At 41.1% G+C, this 26,226-nt stretch overlaps 3 protein-coding genes across 6 annotated transcripts in view; all 3 read right to left on the reverse strand.

Annotated features, from left to right (window-relative positions):
- Positions 1-1,786: 1,786 nt before the first annotated feature.
- lim2.2 (lens intrinsic membrane protein 2.2) lies at positions 1,787-3,600 on the reverse strand. The gene is made up of 4 exons (XM_029430156.1): positions 3,423-3,600; positions 2,935-3,075; positions 2,499-2,633; positions 1,787-1,927 (listed from the first exon to the last, which is right to left on the reverse strand). Exons 1-4 carry the CDS (start codon positions 3,598-3,600, stop codon positions 1,857-1,859), a joined length of 525 nt encoding a protein of 174 aa, XP_029286016.1. The 3' UTR covers positions 1,787-1,856.
- Positions 3,601-5,232: 1,632 nt separating this feature from the next.
- LOC115007475 (WD repeat-containing protein 47-like) lies at positions 5,233-17,540 on the reverse strand. Its single transcript, XM_029430368.1, has 16 exons — positions 17,302-17,540; positions 15,780-15,970; positions 15,417-15,500; positions 14,883-14,967; positions 14,266-14,574; positions 13,633-14,072; positions 11,823-11,919; positions 10,661-10,833; positions 10,314-10,559; positions 10,031-10,097; positions 9,689-9,846; positions 8,998-9,167; positions 8,645-8,815; positions 8,265-8,396; positions 7,476-7,694; positions 5,233-7,057 (listed from the first exon to the last, which is right to left on the reverse strand). Exons 2-16 carry the CDS (start codon positions 15,935-15,937, stop codon positions 6,885-6,887), a joined length of 2,682 nt encoding a protein of 893 aa, XP_029286228.1. The 5' UTR covers positions 15,938-15,970; positions 17,302-17,540; the 3' UTR covers positions 5,233-6,884.
- A 2,263-nt stretch (positions 17,541-19,803) lies between these two features.
- camsap2a (calmodulin regulated spectrin-associated protein family, member 2a) overlaps positions 19,804-26,226 on the reverse strand; it is a 46,874-nt gene continuing 40,451 nt past the window's right edge. For 2 of the 4 annotated variants that reach the window (XM_029429077.1, XM_029429075.1), the window contains 5 exons: positions 25,773-25,996; positions 25,064-25,136; positions 23,035-23,150; positions 22,020-22,138; positions 19,804-21,211 (listed from right to left, as the gene is read on the reverse strand). In XM_029429077.1, coding sequence (XP_029284937.1) covers positions 20,906-21,211; positions 22,020-22,138; positions 23,035-23,150; positions 25,064-25,136; positions 25,773-25,996 — 838 coding nt within the window. In that variant the 3' untranslated portion in view covers positions 19,804-20,905. Of the gene's footprint in view, positions 21,212-22,019; positions 22,139-23,034; positions 23,151-25,063; positions 25,161-25,772; positions 25,997-26,226 lie in introns of all 4 variants that reach the window. The other 2 variants (XM_029429076.1, XM_029429074.1) reach the window with 1 other exon arrangement.

Raw genomic sequence — 26,226 nt, forward strand, 5'->3', positions numbered from 1 at the left:
TTAATTTGTCCAGTTACCTGTGACTTAGCCCTTAAAATTATATTCATACCCATTAATTTAGCTTTTTTTTAAAATTCTCAATCAATCAAAAAACTTTATTGTCGTTACGAGATTATACAATGTACAATTCAAATGAAATTTTGTTGTCCTGGCTTACTGTAAAAGTGGTCATAAATATTTAAAAGTGTCGTGCTGATGCATGAATATAAAATAAAATATGTACTTAAATTATAAATGTACTTTATATAAATAAAATATATACACTCTATAAAATATATACATTTAAGAGTTTCTTAGAGTGGAGTTCTCATCACAATTCTAAACATTTGCTTGGATTCTAACAATGACCTTAGATTTCCCAGAAGGACCAAACCGCTCCTGTTAAATGTGCTTAAGGCTGGGTGTTTGTTGCAAAGTCAGCCAGACTTTTCATTGTTAGATGAGTGTGGAACCAGATAACCTAGTAAAGTGAACTCCTCTTTCAGCAGTGGTGTGTTGTGCCTCCTGTATGTGGCATAAGGCCACCATCTAGTGGAGAATCTCTAATATACAGACTCTGCAGTAGCGACAACCACTACATTAGAATGGAACACACCATTCGTATGTGTTTTAGCTAAATCTAGTAGTTCATAACGTTAATTCATTTAGTAAAATAAAAAAGATTATGATGAAATATTCTTCACTTTCCATTGCTTTGTCTATACCCAGACCAGGGGTTCCCAAATGGTGTGGGGAGCAAATCCCGGTGTGTCGTGGGATTTTGAAACAGTTAGGCCTATTGCGTTTAACTGTACACAAGGTTAAGATTTAATATTTTTTTATTTACTTCAGTGTTTCCCCTATGTTTACTGCACTGCGGGGTGCTGCCTGGGCTTGATGAGGTCCGTGCGTGGCGCAGATTTTTTAAGTTCTCTCCTTACCTTTTCTCCGCTCGCTCTCTGGATGTAAATGAGTACGCTCGCGCGCGCGCGCGCGTGTGTATGTGTGGGTTCGGAAGCGGAGCTCCGCCCCTCACAAAGCAGAACAGAGGAGAGAATGGAAATACGCAAAGCAACTGAAACGTGCACATACATGAGATAAATGACATAAGCATTTAGTTTATTTAATAAAAGAGCATCTGTTTAATGTGAAAAGTGAGTTGTGAATATATATATTTAAAAAAAACGTCTTGAATTTCAGGGGTGGGGGGGCCCAGCGCAGGGAAACACTGTACTTTATCGATACTTTGTCCTACACATTTATTTCACAATATAGAAACAATAGGTCTTATATGCTTTGGCATAAATCTAAATAAAACAATCATTAAAAAAAAAGGAAACCTGTCAAAGCGAAGCCGTTTTAGCCATGGTGGGAAATATTAGAGTGTGACACATCAAAGGCTCTCTGCTAGTGTGAAGGAGAATAGCTTCTTACAAGGACTAGGCTAAATAAATATTCACAGAGTGATAACAGTGATATTATGTGTTATAGAGGGGATTTTGCCCCTCAGTTGATATGAATACAGCTGTGCCTTGAGATTTTGGCTTGGTCTTTGGTGTGCCTTGGCCACAGAAAGTTTGGGAACCCCTGACCTAGACAATACATTTGTATTTATTTTTAAATCATCACTGGCCTAACGCATGTTTTTCTTGGCTTGCTAATGTTTTCTCAATGTATGGTGTCAAATTAGCGGATTTTCCAATTTCCCCTGACATGTTGGGGTCAAAATAAAATTGAAATATTGCCAGTGAATTAGAGTTGCAGGGAAACCACACACACAGGAGTCTATGCTTTCTATTTATTCCATTCTAGGTACTCAAAAGCAGCAGGGACATCCATTGCAACAGTCCTGCAGCTAATCAGCGTGTTGGTCTTGTTCAGCTGTCCGGGTTATTTGAAGGAGCAGGTTCTGCAGTGGTCCGCTGGTAAGCACAGAGCTGAAACACACCTTAAAGAAACCAAACAGCACAAGTAATTAAGTAATATCCAAATATAACTGAAGTTTAATTCTAACATGATATAACCATCATTAAAAAGTCATCTCACTATGACCAATAATTGTTGTCAAAGAGAGAGAAAGCACACTTGTTTTACAAAGTTGTGGATCATTGTTAGTTATGTAATAATGTTACTGACGACTGATGTTTTGAAATCATGCACATTGTGAATTGAAATACTTGAATTACTATAAAATATTAAAATATGCTACTTATTTGGGCTACTTAATTCATGCCTCTGTGTGACCATCTGATCTAAAGTGACTTTGCCACTGAACAACATCATTAAAGTGTTACATCCTAGATGCGCAATATAGTATCTGGCACAACCAGAGTAAAACAAAAAAAGGTTTTAGATCCGATTAAAAAAAATCTTAAATCTCTTCTAAAAGAAATATGCAATATTGGAATGTACACCTTTGGATATTCTAATCCAGGTCACTGCCAATAATTGTAGTCCCCTCACTTAACTCACAATACATATTTTTACAAAATACAATAATAACTAAATCCAGTAAATACCTGCTGCAAAAGCCAAAAAGATGGCCACCCAGCCGATGATGTAGGACCAGGAAAAGCGCCAGTCCAAGAAGCGTTTGCCAAAGAAAGTGACAGTCACTCCGGTGTAAATTGCCAAAGCCAGAAGAGCAAGAAAACCTGAGAATGGAAAGTGAGAGGACAGGTTATAAAAATGTATAACCTGTCAATATTTAAAGTGACCTAAAACCAACATGTTTTTAAGAACTGACTGTTCATTTCACTGCAACTTCTAACCGCTCTGTGCTAGAGGAAGAAGAAGAAGAAGAAGAAGAAGAAGAAGAAGAAGAAGAAGAAGAAGAAGAAGAAGAAGAAGAAGAAGAAGAAGAAGAAGAAGAAGAAGAAGAAGAAGAAGAAGAAGAAGAAGAAGAAACAATCCGGTTTATGTTGTGATGAACTTATGTGTGTGTGTGTGTGTTACCTGACAGGACCAGGGCGATGCCTCCTGTGCGGACCCTCCTGTTCTTGGTGCCGTTAGTGAAGGCGCTCAGGCCGAGCACCACGCCGGCGAAGCAGCTCAGCACCGCCAGCAACATGAAGGCCCGTGTGGCATCCCAGAAGGCTGGAAACAAAAAAAGTCACGACGACATACACATCAACAGATTGTAGTAATTTAGTTTGCATGGTGGCAGTTGTTGATTTTGTCTGTGTGAGGTTATTTCACTCTCACAATGCTAAGTACCTCTGCAGTAGCCCACTATGCAGTTGGGACTTTTTGGACTATTTGAGACGTTTGATATCATTAATGTAATTGATCAACATGACACTGGATTTGTTTTAAATCAGATTGTATAGATGAATGTGTTGTTATGATTCTAATTCATTAACATGTCATTTCCACAGAAACACACAGTAGTTCCCAAACTTATTTTTTTTGTCTCGATCGAATGCCACATTTGAAGTACTCACCTACAGTTATGGTGTGGGCATGGCATTTGTGGTTGATGCAGAACCTCCAAAGCCCCTGATTAGCTGAGCTACCGGAGTATCGATACTGCATCCAGAAATCTGTTGCCGTAGAAACAATGAGAAGCACAAGGGCAGCCAAACCGCAGAGCGTGCCCCCTCCCGCTAAAGTATACAGCATCGTGGAGAAGCCAGGGGAAGCACTGTCCTCCTAAACATTCAGCAACTGTTCAGGGTGGGAAAGGATGCATCGTTTAGATATTCATTCTACATCATTATATGTCAGGTCAAGACAGCAAAGGTCAAGTTTCCTGGTCAGTTCCACATTTCAGCATACTACCCTATCTCCCATACACCCTTGTGCAAATCAGGCACCTTAGTTATTGTACGTTTCCTGGATGTGCTACAGGTCTAAATCAGCAAAACATGGGTTATGGGAGGTGTCCACGACAGCTCCACTGACCTACTTCAAACCTGCTACCTCTCTTTTACTATCTGAGCCCAGTTTAAGTGTGTTTAAGTGCACACTGTAGTTTAGGAGCAGACATAATAGATAGATCACACTCCAAAACCAAATCCACAAGAAGAAAACAATTCTTTAAAACTAGTTGAAAAAGAAGTTCTGTTTTTTTTTTTGGAATTACCAGATGATTCACATTAAGCATTTTCCATTAAATGTAAAAGGCAGAGATTTGACATGAACATTTCAATCATACGTGCCCGCACATTTAGACAAGAGAGTGAGTCATTCTTCAGTGCCGCTCGCAAATTGGTCACAGCCAGCAAAACACTTCAGCCAAACTGCTGTGTGACAATAAGCTTGCCTATCAGGCAGTTCAGAGCCATTGTTCACCACTAATTCCCCTCTATGCATCACAAACTAATCTTCCAATACTGAGCAACTGAACTGTCAGCAGTGTTGCTCTCTGTCACACAGCCAGCAAATCAATACACTGATTCTCAACTCCCGTAATCCTCACTGCAGCTCTTGAAAAAACAACCAATACCAAAAATCACATCCAAATTACATCTCATCCATCTCAATCCCAAATATGTCTGAACAATATTGTTGTTTCAATTTAACAACATGAACAAACACCAGGGTCCCAGGCCTAGTTTTGTTAGCTTTTCCCTAGACAGATGTCTCCAATCTTCATCTCTTCGGTCTCTGTAGTTCCGCTTGTTCTCCAAAAGGAAGTTCTTAGTTGTTGACTTGCCTTTTAAGCCTTCAAAGAAAGTAGTAACTTCCTGTAAGTCCAAGTTTTTTCCCCTGATACCTCTGGGTTGGCCGGTGTCTCTCCAGGGTTGCTGGCTGTGACAGTGTGCGTATCCTTTTTAAGGCCTGTACCCTGGCCCTGTACCCTGGCCCTCATTGTCCACCTCACAAAAGAGGGAATGATCCAGCGCAGCATTTGAGTGATGGTAAATCCCTGCTTGCGCTCTTCTCTGCAGTTACCTCTGTCTCTCTAACCTCTTGCACTTTGTCTATCGCTTTGTGTGCTGCATTATTTCTTCTCATTCTCCCCCCTCCCCCCAATCTTCAATTTCTTTCTCCATGTTTTCTGCAAAGTAGCAGATCATACCTGACACCTACTATGAACGCATCATGAGATTTAGTTTTAGCATTAGCAGTCCTTCTATGCATAAGCAACATAGGCAATTACCTAAAGGAGAACATATGTGTTTGTGCACCCTGCATACGTCAGGGAAATAAAAAATAAAACATTTTAATTTGGTAAAACAACACATACAATAACAAGCTGTGTAATGATACATTGTATCTTTATTCCATCAGTTCATTTACAGCTCCTAAGTGTGACTTAAAAATACCTTTATTTATTCAAAAGCAGGAAGCAGGAAATGTGGTATTAGACGGCCACTATTTGTTTTTTTTTTCAGTTTGAACCCCATTGACCACTTAGCAGTTCCACCATTACACATTTGTGTGAACACACATTGTTTTAAACTGCACAGGTTTCAAATGACACTGAATATGCCATTGTGAGTCGCAGATAATGTAAAATATGATGCTTAATATCCTTTTTCTCTCTCACACCCATCAGGTGTCTGCATAGGTGCTCAGTAAAAGTGATAAAATCAGAGTTTTATTTGTTGTGTATAAGTTGTGACTAGATTTGTCTTTTCACATCGTGCAGTCAGGCAGCATTCATGTCTTTAAAGTGCCTCGTTACAATTCTTGACTTTAGCCTGCTAACATTTCATGTCATTTCTTTGATCATTTTGTATTTAGTTTTTTTTAAAACATTGTTTTGTGGGCAACAACTGCACATCTCATCGCCTCATTTTTAATGTGACATGAGCTGATCACTGATTTAGTTCCACAACTACATTTATTTCTCCTCATCCAATCACTTTTTACAACTGCACTAAGCTTTGCTCTTACTGTGCTCATCCTTTGAAATGACTCAGAATATGCTTAGTAAGCGCTGTGAACTAACATCAAATGTGCTTACAACAGAATCCACAAAAACAGGTTTCTAAAACTTCAGACCTGATATTTACTTATGGTGCAATTTATCTATTTAGTTTGTCTTGAACACAACATTTAAATGAACTTTTTGGTCTGAGACACACACACACACACACACACACACACACACTGAAATGCCAAACCTGAACGTGCTGTAAAGTGCCAAATACTCTCACTTGTTCAATAGTCACAGACGTAGGGAAAAACACTTTGGGAATTCATACAAGGGCGCACAAATGCCAACGGGTGATCAATTTCTGCATTACAGTGAAATTACAATAATTTACAGATGGAAAGGCATATGAGAAAATACCTAAATAAAGCTGCAAATAGATAAATAAATCTCTCAATCAATACAGTCTACACAAACAAAACAATCTACATATGTTACACAAAGGCACGTTATGATATGCATAACTAAACGTGGCGTTTTTCCACCACATGAAGAGTCCAGCTCACTGAAACTATAGAGACAGCAACTGCTTTGTGGTTCACCAAATGCTACACCCCTTAAAAAGTAGCCTTCATGTGTTGTACAAGTTCTGACTAAAATGTAGTTTAGCATTGTGAGAAAAAAAACTAAACTAACTTGAAGGTGTGCTTGCAGTGAACTTACTCATGACTTTCTCCACACACACACACACACACACACACACACACACACACACACACACACACACACACACACACACACACACACACACACACACACACACACACACACACACACACACACACACACACACACACACACACACACACAGCTTGATGCTCACGATATTTATGCACACGAACACAGGCACCACCCCCACCCCCACCCCACCCCTGCAGCGGGATGCTGGGATGTGCGGACACTGTGTCCCTGTGCTTCCTGCTGCCGCTGCTGTTAACCAGTGTTTCTCCAGTGACCAGCTCAGGGGCCTGGTGCTCAGGGGCCTGGTGCTCTGGGGCCTGGTGCTCATGGGGCCTGGTGCTCAGGGGCCTGGTGCTCTGGGGCCTGGTGCTCTGGGGCCTGGTGCCCAGAGGACGACAGATCGATCTGCAGAGGAGGAGATGAAGGTCCGGTCATGGGGATGCCACCTACACTGGATCACCTTGTCCCAGTGCTCCCCTGCCACCGTCTGAGGGAGGGGCTTTGTTAGGTCACCTGGGGTCAGAGGAAAGAAGAAAAACGTCACACGTGAGCGGCAAACGGTGGGATCAAACACCAGACATTGAATGTTGTGCTGCAATAACATGGTGGTATATACTGTATGACTCTTCATACATAAGTGGGATTTACAGCATTTGTCATGACTTTGAAAAAAATACAAATAAAAATCACACTTATGTATTTATACTACAGGTACTATTTTAGTTGAACATGCATTTTTATTTGTCGTTTGAAAAGATAAAATTCTTTAAAAAAAATTAATAGTTTAGAAAAGTTTAAAAAGTTTAACATTTTCAGATTCTTTGATCAGAAGTGATTCATCTTTTTTAACCCTTTGTGTACAGCATGTGTGTTTTTTGTTGTTTTTACATTATTACTATTATTATTTCTCTCCCCATGCAGACGTTGCTACCTTGAAGGTCACTGATGATGACTTTGTTGTCGTAAGAGCCGGTGAGGAGATGATGGGCTCCTGGTGAGAAGCGCACTGAGCGGATGTCACTGCTGTGGGGGCGGAATGTCTGAACTATGCGGCCTCCTCTGATGTCATACAACATGCAGGTGCTGTCCTCCTGACCCGTGGCCAGCAGGCGGCCGCTGGGATCCACTGCCACAGAAGCTACTGCACTTCCTGTGTGAGACGGAGTGGTAACAAGTTAGATGTGTGCTGCAGCTTAAAACTGATTTGTGACCATTTGTGTTCACCAATATTTACACTCAATAAACAACAAAACTAGGGATTTGTTTCTCTCATTGAGCACCCTGCTGCGCCTTTGTGTTTTTTAATCTACGGGACAATAACTTTACCTGTAGTGTCTAATTTCAAATGTGTTCAGAATCAGAATAAAGTTTATTGCCAAGAAGGTTATTCACTTACAAGCAACTTGGTGTTTGGTACATAACACAAACATATTAAGAAGAAATAAAAATACAGGCAAAGTACTGCAAGAACATAAATATAGAATAAAACATTAATTATGTATTATTAAAAAGATACTGTAAAACAAATGCTATAACAAACATGTACAATATAACTGTATTTTGGAATGAGAAAGCTGTGGATGTTCCAGAAACCTTCACGAAGCATTACTGCCTTCTTGTGGGTCAACTGTGGTACCACACTCCCCCGTAGCACTGTGCCACAAGTCATTTGCAGCCACATAAAGGACCCGCCCTAATGTCAGGGCGTGATGCGACTCACCTGAGCCGTGCAGAGTTGTGCCGACCACCCGGACACAGCTTGGCACCCGCAGGTCCCAGAATCGCACTGTCTTGTCCTGGGAGCCAGAGGCGATCATCCACCCTCCCCACGTGTACAGAGTCAGAATGTGACCTGTTCCAACAAAACGATGATGTTTTAAATACTGTTCATGCTCTATCTTTACTTTGAGTTGTTGTTACAAGCCCTGATCATATCGTGTGGTACTGTACCTAAGAGTTTATTAGGGAACAATTTAGATATAATAATCCTAAAATACATTATGTAGATGATCTACCATGTCTGCAAACTGATTTCAAAACCCTGGAGTTTCTTCAAGAGTTTCTTTCACACTTTTAGGGGAAGAGCTGCGGCTAACGTACCAGTGTGTCCACTGAGGGCATGAAGGCCCTGTCCTCTCTGACAGTCTGTGGTGTAGATGTTGCAGTCTCCGGCCCCGGCGCTGATCAAGATGGATCCTCCACTCTCGGGGCCCTCCATGAAGGCCAGGTCCCTGATGGTACCGTCGTGCATGCTGAACTCCAGGTCTGGGCCTGAATCAGAGGGTGGAAACAATACCATTAGCTCAATATCCAGAGAAAGAAGAATTGCCTGACTTTAGTTATTCTTCTTGAAATTGTATTCCAGATGCTCATGGATAAATAATCAATCGTTAAAAAGATCTGTACTCCGGACATTACTCGCCACATACACACCAAAACATGAACAATATTACCCGTTGCATTGCAGCTGTCCGCATTGAAAGGCAGGACTTTGACAAATTTGTCGTTGGAGCCAGTGGCCAACAGTTGTCCACAGTGGCTCCAGGCTACACAGTAGATTGAGCCTTTGTGGTGTTTGTTCCTTCTGAAGCGCACCGCCGGCTGCTTGACTGGCCCAGAACCACTGAACGAGTCAGGAAAAAACAAGACAGACAGACTAAGAAATGTGTAGGTTAGGCATGAATTCCAAAATGTTATTTAATATTTGTGGGAGCAATTGCAACCTGGAATTAATATATTTTAAGGATTTACTTTTTTTGTGTGTGTGAACAACCAAATTGTTCCTCAAAGTTTATTTGTCTTTTTTTTGTCAAAAATGCCAGTGCAGTCTTCAAGCATGTGTTCTTATCAACAGAACATTAGTCATTCAAACCTGCTGCTTCAACACGCAAATCAAATAGGGGACGCAAAATGGGAATTTAGCAGTTTCTCATTTTTGCTTTTCCACATGCTGCACAACCCCCCCGGTGTACTTGTGGGCACATTTACATCCATCCCCATGCTGCCACCTAAGTTTAAGTTCAAACAGTTTTTGTCTGGTTACATTTTTGGGGAAACAAACTTTTTCTAAGAATCACATAAACAATAAATCACGTAAGAATAGCTCATAGTTTGGATTTGTCGGTACCAGTAAATGGCTCCTACCTGGTGGTCAGAGTTTCCGGGTAGCCACAGACTCTCAGGGTTTTTGAGTTGGAGCCGACAGCATAGAGCGCTCCGGAGGGGTGGAAGGCCACTGCACGCACCGCCTGTGTGTCCTCCAGCTGGTTCACTTTAACAAACTGTGCTTTGGACTTCCCCGGCTGTACAGGATCAGAAAAATAATCTTTTGAACTATGATCTAAATGTAGAATAGATTCTTTAAAAACACTTTAGGAAACAGCTCAAAGAAATGTGCAGATATTTGATGGCATGTAGTTTATAGTTTGAAACAATGGACTTATACTAAAATAATCTAAAAGTAAATACATGAGCAGTTTACTGTACCTCTTGTGAGTTACGTGTCGCAGAGCAGCCAGAATCATCTTGGACCGACCTTCTGATCCTCTCAGCACTGATAATAAAAATGCGCACACACACACACACACACAGCACACAGCACACACACACACACACACACACACACAATTAATTCTATACTAGTATAATTTACTCCCACATGATTTTGACTGAAAGAATGTACGTGATATCCTATCAAAATTTAAGCCAAATATGACGCTAGTTCTTGGGAGCTGATGTTGTGGTGACCACGCAGTCGGCGGGTTCTTACCTCTCACTGGTGGGAACTGGAGATTCGTCGAGGGAAGGCAAGCCGTGGCTCCCGGGCATTAACGGGGTGCTGCTGACCCCTCCGCCTGGCTTGTCCGTTGGCGGCCCGGTGTCTGGTGTGTGGTGAGTGTTGGTGCTTCTGGGACTGGAAGTGCTGCTGCTTTCTGTCAGTCCGTTCCACTGTGTCATCACCTCGTCTGCTCTGTGGTCGATGCCCACGTTCATCTCCTCCAACTTCTGAATGGATCTGGACAAAAACAAGACCTCCTTGTCTCAACAAGGTAGCACTGGGGTTGTTTTACATTCATTAAATCACGGATGTTGACTCCGTTACTGTGACTTGCTCACCTACTGAGGAAGGTCTCAGTGAGGTTGTTCCGGGCCACATCCTGCGGTTTCACCCCTCCCTCAAGCAGCATCTGCTGGTAAAGCTGTCTCTGCTGCTGCTTCTGCTCCAGATGCTGCTGCACGCGGAGACGCTGCCTGTAATACTCCTGGATGTGCTCTTCGGAGTCAGGACGCTGGACAAACGCACATGCACACAGCGAGTCGGAAATAAACTCACACTGTCAGGCTTGTTTTTTGCGGAAGATGTCGAAAAACTCTGAAGCAACTTGTTTTACCTGAGCGGGCCCTGTAACCTGAATGACAGAATATTTATCATGCCTTTCAGTGTTCTCTGCTTCCATGCTCGGCAGTGCTCATTGTCAGCACACACGCACACGCACACCAGATTATAATAGACAAACTCTCTCCCAAGAGCCACGACTGACAACTCTTCAACTCCCAAGGCCTCGTCCTCCATCATCCGTTCCATAAAAAGTTTTCAAGGACCTCATCATATCCAGCAGGTCTGCAGTGTACAGAATTTCCCTTCACCTCTCTCACCACTTTTCACACACACACACACACACACACACACACACACACACACACACACACACACACACACACACACACACACACACACACACACACACACACACACACACACACACAATCCAATCTCAAGCTACTGGATGGGACCTGGGATGCATAAAGATGAGCGATGATGGAAGCAGCAGGCCATCTCGGGTGTGACCGCACATCAAACCAGATTATCTGCCTCCTGTGTTCATGACCTGCACCCTCTTCACTGGGACCGGGTGCTGCTGCCCCTTGGACAGGTGTGGGGGAGAATTGAGGAAGGATTTATGAGGCAGTGGAGATGAGGTGTTTCAGGAGGTTCAGGGGGAATCTATTCTAAATCTCTTAAATCTGGAGTAATGACTGTGGAGGGAAGACAGACTCAACATCTAATTTTGACTTTGACTCAAGTGACCAGACGGACATAAAAGCGATTTCTTTTTACAGTCTTCACACGCGTCAGGAAACTAATTCAGCCAGAGCAACTAAAAGTTGAGAGACACTGAAATCTTGTGCTTATCATTGATCAAAAAGGTATGCACCACACACAACAAGTCTCCACACACACAACAAGGCACCGCTTACAGTCTGCAGTTCTCATTACCTCGTTTGTTTCCGTGCTGCAGGGTGGCCCCCCGTCTTTTCCGGGGGTCAGAGGTGTGCGTGTGGTGTTGGCTTCGTCCAGCCCCTGTTGTTGCTTCCTACAGTCAGGAAGTGAATGAATCAATTCACATCTTTCAAGCATCAATCAAGCATCTTTGTATTGATTTAAATTAATTTGAGGTGAAGTAGGAAGTATAACAATACAATGCAAGCTGGAAAAACAGTTCTTGTATATTAAACTTGAGACTGTATGTAGCAAAAGGAAAGTTATGGAATGAATGCTACAACAGTAACAAAGTAAAATGCCGACGACAGAGCACTTCAATAAAACGAGACATGAACAATTTGTTTTAACTTAAAGAATCGCTTTGTTGTTTTGCGCATTTAAAATGATTATCATCATGTTTAAAGTTGCATACCATACTATAAGACAAACTCCTGTTAAGGATGACAAACTCTCAAACTTGATCAGAGATCTCACTTTTGTACCAGATGTGCACATTAAAGTTATCCAGCAGGCGGAGCCAGATAACCTAACAACATCCAAAGGTCAGAACAACTGTAAGAAGATCCTTCATACGAGAGAGATCTCTGTCTCCAGCTATTACTTAGTGGTGTACCATTTTATTTGTAAAGTAGTAAATTGAACCTGTCAGCTCACCTCTAGTCATTCAATGGACTTTAAGCACGTCTTATTTCCTAAAGGCTGTGGTAATGGAGACCCCTAAGCAGTAAAATATCTAGGGTTCCATAAGGAAAAGTATCTTTACATTTACAAGCTTACATTTAGTGTAGGGCTCAGTAGCACTATGATTTCAATAATGAGTCAATAGGTGAAGGCTTTAGATTATATTGCTTCCATCAACACTCGGCTGCGGAGTAATGTGCTTCGTGCAGCACTGCAGGAGTAGATGACGGACGAAGGCAGCGTGTCTCTGTGAAAGCAGGGCTAATGGGATTAATGGAGCTACAGATTGTGTCATAGAACAAGATCTACCACTGGGTTTAATACCTGACGTTGCTCATGCACATGCTAAGGGAGAAAGCTTGGTAAGAAAGCTCCTTGAAAGTAAGAAAAAGACTTATTATAAGAAGTCCGGCAGTGGCTCAGTCAGTAGGGGCTTGGACTGTGAGCCGTAGGGTTGCTGCTTCAAGTCACCGACCAGACCTAAAAAAAATGGAGTGTGACTGCTACTTGGAGAGGTCTCAGTTCACCTCCTGCCCTGCCGTGGTGCCCTAGAGCAAGGCACCGGACATCCCCCTTCTCCCCCCTCACTCCTCACACTAAGTTAGTACAGCTATGAGGTGACAATAGTTGTAGATCAATCTATCTGTCAGTATCTGTTTTCTTTTGTTGCTTTTTCCTTTAATTAGATAGTAAAACCAGCAAAGGGCTGCAGTTCGGATTCGAACCCGGGACGCATCATTAGAACATGTTCAGGATCTCTTTTGATCGGATTTGATTAAAGCAAGCTACATATACTGTGTATATTAGAAATATTGAATAAACACAGGCTTAAAAATCCTGGTTCAAGTATTTTAAACAGAAGTAAAAATCTGCTAATCAATATATATGTTTTTAGAAACTAAGCTAGAGAAAGATAAATGATTGACACTTTTAGAATTCTAGAGGAACATTTGCAGTGATATGGGCATATACTAGTTTTGTAAAGCAAAGGTATGGCATGACTGTGTACCGTGCAGTGCTGCAGACATTTGTAGTGTTAAACTCCACCCGTCTGGTACTTCAAACACGTATAACTAACACCGAAAATAATTAGTCCCAGGTGTGCTCAAGCTTTGACTCTTACTTTTCAGGTGAATCGTCCTGCTGATGCACATTGTTCTCCACTAAGCTCCGACTGAGGGCAGACTTCCTGTTCGCCTCCATGCCTCTCTTGTCTTGTGCTGCCAGACCGTGGGACAGGCCGTCCAAAGCAGGGTTGAGGGATCTGGACATGTAGGTGTCTGCTGAATGAGGCCTCTGGCCGAAGGGTGAAGTAGGGCACGGGGACAGGCGGTTGATTAATGGAGTGAGGAGGTCGGCGTGGCCGGCCTTGTGGGGCTTTATCAGGCGGTCCACGTGGATGTTGAGGGTCTTTTGCTGGAAGGCGCAGGAGAAGGCACCTGGAGAGACGTTCTGCAGCCAGGAGAGCAGTGACAAGTCCAGTTCATCACAGCCATTCCCGCAGAGCAAATCCACACCGAGCAACACCTCCCCCTCTGTGATCGCCTCACCAGTTGCTTTACTCTAGGAAATAGAAACAAAAAAGGGGTTTTAACCATCAACCACGGCTGAAACACTTTTTTATAAACAAGCAATCGGACCGATCATGTTTCAAAACTTCAAAGACGATTTAATAGGTTTGGAGAGGCAGCATTAAGTTTGAAACTTTTAACAGCCATTCATGTAACCCTTTCAAATGTTCAGGATATCATTTTACCTGACAGAACTCGACACAGCACTCGTAAAGAATCCCTTTGATGAGCAGCTGGAAGAGGCGATTCCCGCTAGCCCTGAAGCCCGCCTCGCTCAGCTTCCTGTCCGCAGGGATGAACTCAGCTACCATTGCACAGGCTTCTTCGAAACAATGCACACGTGCCGTGCTCGGGTTCCAGTCTTTAAACTCTGCGTGGTGGGTGAGGCGTGGCAGGGTGAGGAGGAGACACAGCTTGCTGTAGTCATCCTTGGTCGGACAGAACTCCTCCAAATTGTGGAGGCACTTGACTGCCGCTTGCATGGTGAGCTCCAGCTGTTGGTGGCAGAAAATTCAGAGAGGACATGTGAGTGTGTGGCTGCTTTTTCTGAATCTGAGGTCTGTTTTTTGTAGAATCACGCTGGTGTGTGTGTGTGTGTGTGTGTGTGTGTGTGTGTGTGTGTGTGTGTGTGTGTGTGTGTGTGTGTGTGTGTGTGTGTAGGCTTTAGAAGAAGCTTCACATTCACAGAAAGATTTGTCATCTCAATTCAATCACAGGCTTTTTCTACTGACTTCTCCATTGTAGCAGGGAGACCGTAGTTAGCCAACACTCTTACACATTTCCTAATGACATATTTACATACATTCTGAGGGTCTTCAGCAGCAGACATGGCGTTATTTACACACAGAGCTTCCAGAAACTTCTGCTTCAGAATGATGTAGCGGAACCTGGAAACACAAATCTCAGTGTTACAAATATAAACTTTATATGACATGAATTGATTAACCTTCATTTGACATCTCCTGGGTTATTTTTGATAAACATGTTATTGAAAAAAGATGGGACATCTGTGTTTTAAAATGTTATTTGTTTGTGTAGAGTGTTTGGTGGCTGTGATGTCAGTCATATGACATGATCATGCCACTACAGTGCTGGGAATTGACCTAATTTAGTTGCTAAGTTACTAGTCGCCTACTTTACTGGTAAATCCAACTCAGTCACTAGTGAAGGGACACATCATGTATATTGTACTAAGAGACAAACAAGCAACACAACTCTACTCACATTAAGACATGTTCCAGCTTCAGGAATCTGACAACTTTAACTCAAAAAGCTGAGTTTCAGTCATCAAAACATGCATGTTTAGACGTCCGGTTGGAATAATTATTTCTCTCACCTTTTCTTGTCAAACGTTTCCATTCCCTCTAGAGGTTGAATGAACTGCATCACCTCCTCCCACTGGCCGTCTAGAATGAGCTGCCTGTTGAAAGAAGCAAATGAACAATTTCAGAAACCTTTAAAAACCCTGTTCCCATCCCAGTGCAGTCAAGCCCAACAATTCTGCAATAAGATAACAGTGGCATCAGGTCAGCTAATATTGTAACATAAGAAAACAAAAGGTGGAAACATGGACCTAAGGACATGTACAAGCCCAGATCCTTACCAACAGCACTGCCTGCTACAAATGTCTTTAAACTATCTAAGCTTCCCTTCTGTGGTCTTCTCCTAACTGACACACACGTCTGCAGAACAGTCATACCTGAGGAAGAGCATGTCGTCAGAGTAGAGTCCATTAATGACGCCGCTCTCCTTCTCTAAGGCCAGCATGCTGATGTGCAGCTTCCTGGAGTTCAGGAAGTCCAGCATCACCTTGATCACCTCTGCCTCCTTGATGCTGATCGTCTCCTCCGCCGTCATGGTTACAGATCTGTGGTGGCAGCTTACAGCTGGCTGCAATACAGACAGAGAAGAAGAGGAGATGAACATGTTGTTTACAAAGTGCCATCAGAAAAGAAACAATGCTTATGGTTCATAAAAGAGTTAAATGAATTGATTTTACACCTTATAAACTAAATATTTTGTCAGTATTTAGTTTCTGTGTGACTCATAGTTATTGCAGGAATACCACATAATTATTAACATGCAATCAGTTGTTGCCTGGCCCAAAGTTAAAGTTAGTTTTTAGTTGTTCTGCCGTCAACTTGTGTAAAAGGGAACAACATAAGCTTGTTATTGTACTTGATAAGAACATGGTAGGTTAGTTATTTGTTGACAAACAATAGATTATTTTCGGATATGCAGTGCTTAATATACTGCATTATCTGTCACTGTGAGGGTAGAGAAGTGTGTGAAATGAGAGGAGAGGAAGCCCAGACAGTTCAGCAGTTTGAAATCAATGTTAATGATGTAAACACTGACAAATGCTCATGCACACTTGCATTCCACGCTGGTTTACACACAAAGGACCAATTACAATACATTCTTACAGGGACTTCTAGTGTGTCCAACTGCTCAGTAACAACACTGACCTGATGTTTTAAATGTAATTTATTGTTAACACTTTTACAGGAGCTACTTTATTGTGCTCTTCTCTGGTATTTGATCAATTCCAGTGGCTCAGCGTATCCAAATTGTGGCATTTGTGTCATATTCCTGCAGGAACTTAGTTTAAGTGATCTCTTATTGTGCTGTAGCATCCATAATGTTCTTATATGGACTCGCAGTGTCTATTCTACATTAAACGTTTACAATTTAAGGATATTATTCCTATGATCCCGTTAAGAAATATATTGGATGCACTTCTTTGGGGTTGGGCTGTAAATGGTTAATCACAGTAACATCACATACTCAGCTAGACGAAGACATAAAGGGATCTTCATTATGCATGATCCACTCCACCCTGTGTGATAAAAAGGCTGAGAGAGCAGTGATGCCTCCGGGTGTCTGTGCAGGGGGCAGGGTGGCTGGTGACACCGCCCTGTTCCTCCCTGTTCCTCCCGGCACACAGAAACAACATCCAGCTCTCTGGATGTGACAGTAGGTCTGCGGCCCAAAGCTGACAACCTCAGCACTTTCTCTGCTCTCAGACACACCTTGTTTACTTGAGCATGGCAGCGCATAGCGCACACTCACGAACACAGCCAGAAGGTCCGGCATGCAGGAAAAAAAACAGACGCTAACAATGTCATTCATGTCCCCTGTAATGTGCAGGATATATCACGCATGGCTACACCGGAGGGTACAGGCTAACACGCCGCCGTGAATCCGTGCAAACTCCTCACCTGTCAGTCTGCGTCAACAACACGCCGCATTAAAGCCGCTCCAGTCCGTCTGCAGTCGCCAATATGAAACGGTTATACGAAGAAGAGGGCAGGAATTGGGTGTTTTGGTTGTTGAAATCCCAGTCAGCGTCTCCAGAAAGGTCCCTTCTGCCCTCTTTCTTGTACACAGCTCGCGGTTGCCATGCGGACGCAGCCGCAAACCACCAATCAACTGTAGTGATGACGCCCTGCGGACACACTACAACCTACAACCTACAACACAACGTTACACAATACAAACTTTTATCTGATGGAGAGAAATAAGGTCGTAGGACTAGTATTAGTATTAGTAAAATCGCAACTAATACAACAACATCAACACAGACAAAATAATGACCTGTGTATTCTGTTTTCTCGTTTTTAAAAAAACAACTAGCATAGCCTACATCAGTTAGCCTAGTGGATTTGGAAAATGCTATTAAACTATATTCTATTTATAGCATAAACGTATCCCAAGGTAAACTAAATTCTGGTCAATCAAGATTTTAGTCTGGATTAATCGCAACGAATGCCATATAAATCAACCAAAAGTGTAAAAAGTAAAGAAATAGGCTGTTTTTCCCAAATGCAATTATAATGCTGAATGCATTTCCTTCCTAAGATTTCACAAACTGCCATTCTTTATTTATTTATTTTCATGTTTTTGTGGGCTACTCATAAATTGTCTTGTCAATTGACTTTAATTCTGTGTCATGACATTTTTCAAAATGTGGATCACAAAGTTTCCTAATTAACCAACTGTTAAGGGCACTGGTGCAACACTTTGTTGTTGGACCCACTTTTGTTTTGCATGTTTCCTCAAAGTTCCAAACAATACTTTTTTATACACACGGCATGCTTTACATGTATTTGCACAGACCCCAAGAAACTATATTGTGAGTTTTTACGACATACTGATATACTAAATTCAGATTTTTTTATGGCATACTATACTGTGACTTTGTCATGACATTTATCATGACATACTATATTATGACTTTTTTTTTTATAAAATACAATATTATGATTTTTTTATGGTATACTATACTATGACCTTTTGTATGATAGACTATACTATGACTTCTTTCTTCTCCCTGGTGTCAACATGAGAAGAATACAGAGTGTATTTCACCGGTCTGACCCATGGATGTATACAGAGAACTACCAAAAAAACAACCTAAATAACAAATAAGATAAATATTTCCATAAATGTTGCATCCTTCTCTTTTTACAGCTCCTTAATACTTTATATAAATCAATACAAAATTAAAGCATACAAATAATCCCTACCCTCCATTTCCCTTCTTTCAATTTGCCTGTGTTGATTGACAGATCCTTTCCTCCTCCTTTAAAATGGACTTTTTGTTTTACAATTAACACCACATAAATGCTGAGGCCATGCTTAGTTTTATTGAATGCCAAAAAAGTTAAAATTAAACTACATGTTCAGCAATATGTCAAAAGACAGCACAGCATCTGTCGAACAAAACAGTCATCCTAGTGAATAGGTATGAAGTCAAATGAACACACTGTACAATATCATTACATTTTAAATAACCATTTACCTTGACCAGCCATAAGCAGGTGGACAGAGCTTCTGTGGACAAATCCTTCCAATAAACAACAGAGAATCACTCCGTCGTACTACATTACATTTTCAAAGACATGTACATGCTCTCTTTTAGTCATAAATATCCCTCCAGTTGAAAACAAAGCACTGTGTCAGCAGATTAATTTTAAACGTTGGAGATCGTACCTGCAAATGTCAGATTGATTTGACATTCGGTGGCAAAAGGAACATGAAACTGACACCTATGAAACTCTGTGGCGAGTCTCTACCCGTATGCAGCAACAAGGATCTGACCTATTCTGCCGTTGTGAAATTAATTGTCCAAATAATAGGAATCCAACAAAATGACTGTATTTATGGCCTCTTTAGTTGTATCTATAGGCAACATACAACATACAGTTATGCTGCTAACTTACACTTCACATATGCTTAGATTGGGTCAACACACATCTGTGTTATGTAAGAGCAACAGACGTGTTAAAAATGACACAACTACAGTAACAGTGTGGCCATTTGAATGAATCAGGCAATACTTGCTGTGATGTATGACTGGCTTATTATTATTATTATTATTATTATTATTAAATAACTTTTTAACCAATGAGCAATCTAAACTTTGTATATGCACTATGATGACTACATTTGGTGTTTGTTGGATGCCTTACCAAAAAGTGTAGACTTTGTTAAGATGAGTTAGCCTGGTGTGAATCTAGACATTGTAATAATGTCAAGAAAGTACAAAAATGTCATTTTTAAATCCTGATATTGGTATAAAGAGAAATACTTCTTAGGTGTCATAGTCTTGAAAGTGAATCATATTCCTGATACCAGTGGGTGCGAGTATAATCGTACAATATATTAATATACTGCAAAGATCCTATGTGATGCATTAGGCAGAATTCTTTGAATAAAAATAAAATACAGAACTGTTTTATTTGTTTGCAAATCGATCTACAACACTGGTTCTCAATCTTTTTGGCTGAAGCAATGCCTCCTTGTAAACCCCAAGTGAAAACAAACCAGATGGTTAACTTGGGCAAGATTTTTTATTTTCACTGTCCGTCAGTTTTACTTCTTGGAATAAGTCTTGAGGTTGCAACTACTTCTGTATAACATGAGAAAAATGAAATTCAACACATCAATTACAAACATGACAGCATATTTGTATATTAGAAATAGATTTTCTTCCAAACATCACACGTTACAGCTCAAATCGTCTGCAGGTGTCCCGACCCACAGGTTGAGAACCAGTGATCTACAGTAACGTCCTGCATTCTTTAAAATCACTTTCTCAAAAAGGGTTCTGAAAAAGCTGAAACCGCTTGGCTTTGTTGAGCTGAACACACATCTACCGTGTGACTATCACTAGCTGTATGCAAATCGTTTTTTGGCCCTTTTGTAGTTTTGACGTACCTTAATATACAAACTGTTTAACCCACAGAGATGGAGAAAAATGTGTTCTTCCAAATACAAAAAAAAAGCCCCTGCATACGCTGTTTTGCAATCACCTCATTGCACTCACACGCTAAAACGAAACGCGCATAAGGCCACACAGCCAACAGGATAATGCGAACATAAATCAATCTGTACACGAATTAAAAACATTCAGTGCTTTAGTAAAATGTCCTGGCATTCGTAATGTCTCTTTTTTTGACATTTGGCAAATAGGAAACAAAAACAACACTCACACATGCCTTCATAATTTGACTCAAACATGTAAAATCTCGAAAAAACACGGAAGTGATAAAGCATTTACATCATTCTTCAACAGCGGCATACATTCCAGTTGTTCATAATCTTTGAGTCCTATCATGTCCAGTCCAGAGTAAGTAATAAAAACAAGGACAGGAATGCAATGAGAGACAAAACAAACATTGATAAGACGAGTATGCATTCATTTAACTGGCATTGCAGGTGCTTGAATCTTCATGGATATGTACAGTGAAGTGCAAATTGAAATGGGTATGTTCCATTTGAGGGGGGGTGGAATGGTGATGTTTGGGGTATCAAGTTCCATTAGGACTGGGCAGGCACTACTTTTTTAGGTGTGGCTGGCTTCTTGGTTTGCCAGAGATGACTGTGGATCGTCACCGCGTCCACGCTGGCCGACATGGTCTTGGCTGGTATCTGACTGAACTGCTTCTTGTCCGAGTTGTACTTGTAGAGGCCGTCGATCATCTTGCGCGTGATGCTCTTGGGGCCGATGCCTGTCAGCTTGTTGATCTCCTCCATCTCCGGGCAGTAAGTGTAGAGAGAGCGAAACTGGCAGCCGCCATCTCGGAACAAAACCAAGAAGTTGTTGGCCTCCGATTTCTCCATTTCCTGTTAACGTCCGGGGGAGAAACGCTTGTTAGATAGAGTAAGAAGGTCATGTGCGCTAAAGGAAAGCAAAGGTTTTGGTAATATTTCACTCATTCATTGTACTCTCACAAGCACAAGTGTAGCTATTTAAAAGTGTCTGCCCTTTGATTTAGATTGGTTTAAATGCCAAATCATTTCTCTGCCCTTCCTTTCTGCAATTAAAATACTATTTTCTATTCTTTGACTCGCCCTATTTTGGCAACAAAGCAAACCTTTATGCATACATTTTCTTTGGTGGAACATGACCTAATAATGTATTGTATGTAATCACTGTTATGGAAGGGTTTTCAAATGAAACCCCTCAAAGCTAAACTCTCAAATAGTTTACTTTATTTAACTGAATTTCACCTGTTCCCTGGTTTTTATGAAACAACTCAATTTTTACGTGTTGTCTTAATAAATACAGTAAAATGTACATACATAACATCACAAATTCCATCAGTACAACGAAGTCCAATCATATTCACGTCTCTGCTTAGTTTTTCTTTTAATGTAAATAACCGTTCTCCTTTGCTGATCAATGTTCAGCAACGGTAAATTACATTTCCTACATAACTACATTAATATGTATTGCAGCCTTCCCTTCATTTGTACAGAATTTACAGTTAATACTTTTTTCGAGACGTATGCGCCTTTATTTCACACCAGTAAAAACAGACAAGAAAAATAGGAAGAAAGAGAATGAGGCGTGCATCATCATTACAGCCACCAGGACACCCCGACCCCGGCAAGTGTATAGAACAATATATTAAAAGCTCCATGCCGTTACCTCAAGGATCTTGTTCTTTGGCCCCTCGTTAACCCTGCCTGCGAGGCAGCAGTGGGCCATAGCGTTCTGGATGATGTGCTTGTTAGATTTGGCACTGGGCTCCTTGTACAGCTTTGGTCCTGAATGAGAACAGAGGACAGAACATGAGGATGGGACTGTTGTCATGGCAACTACTCCGGCTATGTCAAAGAAAAGACGTCCCTCCCTATTTTTACTCTGTCTCTCGATAAATCATGTATGAAGTTTGCACATAACCATGTGTTATTGGGTGGGCCGAGAAAGGAATTTGAGCTATGAATGCAGCATTTATATATTACATTTAATTTTGTTGATATGTTAGATATATATTTTACATCTACTGAGGTAGGGAAACCCTAACAAGAAGGCAGTGAGACAAGCGCAAGACTTAACTTCGGACAAAAGCAAATTACAATATTAAAAAAGCACAATGAGTAGGATTTACCTAAACAAAAACTATGTATAGACTCAAAATGAATCCCTCTCAATCATATCGTATGACTCACTAGAAGTGTGTGGCGGTGTTTGTATCTGAAGAGAGTCTGCCCTCTATAAAAAAAAGTAGCGACGAGCTGCAATATTCTAAACACTCTTCCGAGATCAAGCTACGAAAAACGCAAATATAGCGAGGCGAAATGCCAAGCAGACAAAGCTCGTTCCAAAACGAGAGTGAATCTGGGCTTGGCTTTCACCTGCTGGCGAGCACCGTACTCCCTACTACTCGACTCATTGTGCCTTTAAAAATATTTTTAAAACACTGTCTTTCAGTATTAATATTAGCCGCACTGGATTCCAAAGAATGACACCAGATCCAGAAACTGATAACTATGTTTATGAGGTTATTCCATATCATTAGCTCATGTTACCATTTACCTTCATGTCATAACATCATGTTTATTCTACAAGCTATTCGGGCTAAACTGAAACCGTAGTCGGCTAGTTTTAACAAATGCATTGACAACTAATGCTATAGAAGGAGTGTGCGAAGTTGTCCTACCAGTGTACTCTGCGTTAGATGTAACAGAGGAGGTTGTGGATCCATTTTCCCAGTCCTTTTCTCCATTTCTGCTGCTAGAGCGACTCGGGGACAGGAAGCCATCTGCAGAATCTGGCCTAGAACACACACAGGGAGAGATTTACACGCAGAGCATTAGAGTAATCCTTCTGAATGAGTGCTGCTCCTGAATACTCAGCAAAGTATTCTGCAGGCAGTGCAGGAAACTACTGTACTAATATACAAGGCAACTAGATACGTTAAAATACAGTGGCATCTCAAAAGATAAATCCTACAGAACAGCAGCATTAGGCTAGAGTCATTTTCCCACGCTGTCTACATCATGTACGTATAGATTTATCTTTGACTGTAGAGGAAACTGTGCGTACTATTCAAGTGCACAGTTTGACTCTGTTTGGGTGTCTGTTGTACATCCTTACAGTAACTAGTAGCAAAGCTTGCAAGCACAGGCAGTGAGTGCAGGAATGTGAAGCAGTCTGGCGCATTCAAGGTAAAAAAAATAAAAAAAATAAGGTCAATCAATTATAGTGCAGCACTTGGCATTACCTTGCTCTTTTTCTGGACTCATGTGAACAGGTGATTTCTAAACATACAGAGTGAATACAACGTATTCTACTGGCATCATAATGCATTTATAAAACACACTATTCTATCTATGTCATTATGTGAAAATCAATGAGCACAGCAAATGTACAGTAAGAGCAACTAAAGCCAAATGTAGCTCAAAAGGGCTTGTAGTGCCTTCTTTTTGTGAATGTAAACTGTCCACATTAACAAGTCATTAGCTATAATTGCTCAAAAAGGCCTGATCGTCCAACAGGATATAATGTGTCTAATGTGGTTTGAATACATTGTCACATGTTTCAAGAACATTAAGGTTAAGGTTAAATGACTTGATAAGATGAACGTTTAATGCAGGGTGTGTTCGGCAGAACTGATCCGAGACGTAATGACTCTCATCAAAAGTAAACACTTACTACTTAGTAACTATTCTGAAGTTTAAGCAGGTGTGAAAAGGCCAGAAGAGGAGTAAATTGGTGAGGAAGGCACAGCAGGTGAGGTGGTTTCAGGAGACAGGTGATTGTTGTGTGTGTGTGTGTGTGTGTGTGTGTGTGTGTGTGTGTGTGTGTGTGTGTGTGTGGGGGGGGGGGGGGGTTAGGGTTGGGGGGTGTAGCTGCTAGAAGCGTAGCATTAGACAAGTGCTGAAGAGCCTTAAGGTTTAACCGCCAAGCAGAAACTAACCTTCTCCTTGTCAGTTTAGGAGATCTCAGATAGTAGAAGAGACCACCAGATGCTAAACTAGCACTTCTGGCGTGTGTGAAAGAGCAGGAAAGAAAGTATTAAAGAAGGAAAGGTAGAAGAGTACAGGAAACATGTTAGACCTGAGAGCTGGAGTTAGTCTGGAGAGCTTGGCTTTGAAAAAAACAAGGTAGGTCAGAATATATCACCGTCGCTGCACACGGAGAAAAGTTAAAGAATTATGTTGAAGGTTTTACTCCAAAGTCTTAAGATTTTAGTTTAGATATTTTTTTAGGTTTCAAATCAAATGTTTTGACATTGTTCTAACATTAAATGTCCATTAAAAATGAATGTGTGGCTACACTTCACCCAGTAATGTCACATTAGATATTTTTAACCTGCTGTTACATTTGTGTAATGTGAAGTAAAACAAGCTTGAGAATTCAACCTAAAGAGAGAATTGCAGTACCATATTTCTGCCCTGTATAATTCAGTGTGCATTCAAGCTATATATTATGCATGGTATGTAACTGTAATTCTTAATGCAAGTGAATAAGGTTGACATTGTGAATTAACAATACCAGCAGGGTTCCAAATCTGTGTTTTCTTGGTTTTAGGACTTGCACATAGGTGTTCCCCTTCCTGAATGAATCAGAGTTATGTATCCAAAAGTATGACATCTGGTGAAAAACACCCAATTATAACCTCCCTTTGTATTGCATTTCACATGTTACACCAGCAGCTGCAGTATAGGCTTGTAAAAACGTCTCACCTTGGCGATCTCTTCTCAGAGTGAACACTGTCGCTGTCTCCCAGGTTGAGGGAAGCAAGGGACAAGCTGGAGACTGAAAAGACACGTTGGCGTGAACCTGGATGTGAGACGAGATGTGACACAGCACGACACAGTTACACCGACACAATGGATAACAACAACAACAACAACAACAACACCACCACCACAGCGCTGTCCACAGTATTTTGTGCCATACCTATCGCAGAGCAATGCAGCCTCAGTCTTAGGAGAAAAATGACCTCTAACATCCAGTAAAACACACAAAATTCACGAGGACACACCCTATAATACATGCATGAATCTGTATAATTTAATATTATATAATGCTTAATTTAATTGACATATAAAAACACATACAAACACACTAGTATTGCATTGCTTCTGCAGTACATGTTCAAGCGCAACATTCAAGATCTACTGTATTATTCTGGGCTTGTTAGACATTAGATACAATACAAAAACACTGCCAATAATATTAAAAAATATTACAATTAACCCAGTGGAAAGCTTAAATTAGATACATATTTTTTCAATCTTATTATGTAAAACAAGAATAATTTGTTTGAGTTGTATGATAAAATGTAATGAAGACATTCTCAAGTGGCACAAAGCAAAGTGGCAGCGGGACACAGATTCGACAGATGGGATGACCTCGACCTCGCTGAGTGGGGGTCGTCTCCATGGTTACCTGTGGCAGCTCTGACAGGGGTTTTGGGGGAGTCCATGCTTTCGCGATGGATGGACTTTGGGCGCCCCCGTCTCTGCTTGGCCCCGCCGGCTGGTCGTGGTTTAATGACAGTATCCATGTCCGCCATCAGTTTTAGCTGCTTCCTCCGGAGATATTCCTGTTTGATGAACTCCCTCCTGGACTTGTCTTCCTCCTTCCGGACGCGCTCCTCTTCTGCTTTCAGTCTGAACAGACAGAACGGGATGGGAGGAGTCAGAGTAGAGGAATACTGTTAAGAGTTTTCTGTTCAATATATGTGATTATATGCTGCAAAAATAAATGAATAAAATGTGAACTAAGTTATGAATTGTACTTTTTGTATTTTTTAAATACATGAAAACATTTGGCGTGTGGAGTAATCTATTTTATATGTTTCAAGATTTAAAACAACAAAAAAACATGGACACAGAACTGC

This window comes from Cottoperca gobio, chromosome 4, assembly GCF_900634415.1.
Source record: "Cottoperca gobio chromosome 4, fCotGob3.1, whole genome shotgun sequence".
NCBI lineage: Eukaryota > Metazoa > Chordata > Actinopteri > Perciformes > Bovichtidae > Cottoperca > Cottoperca gobio.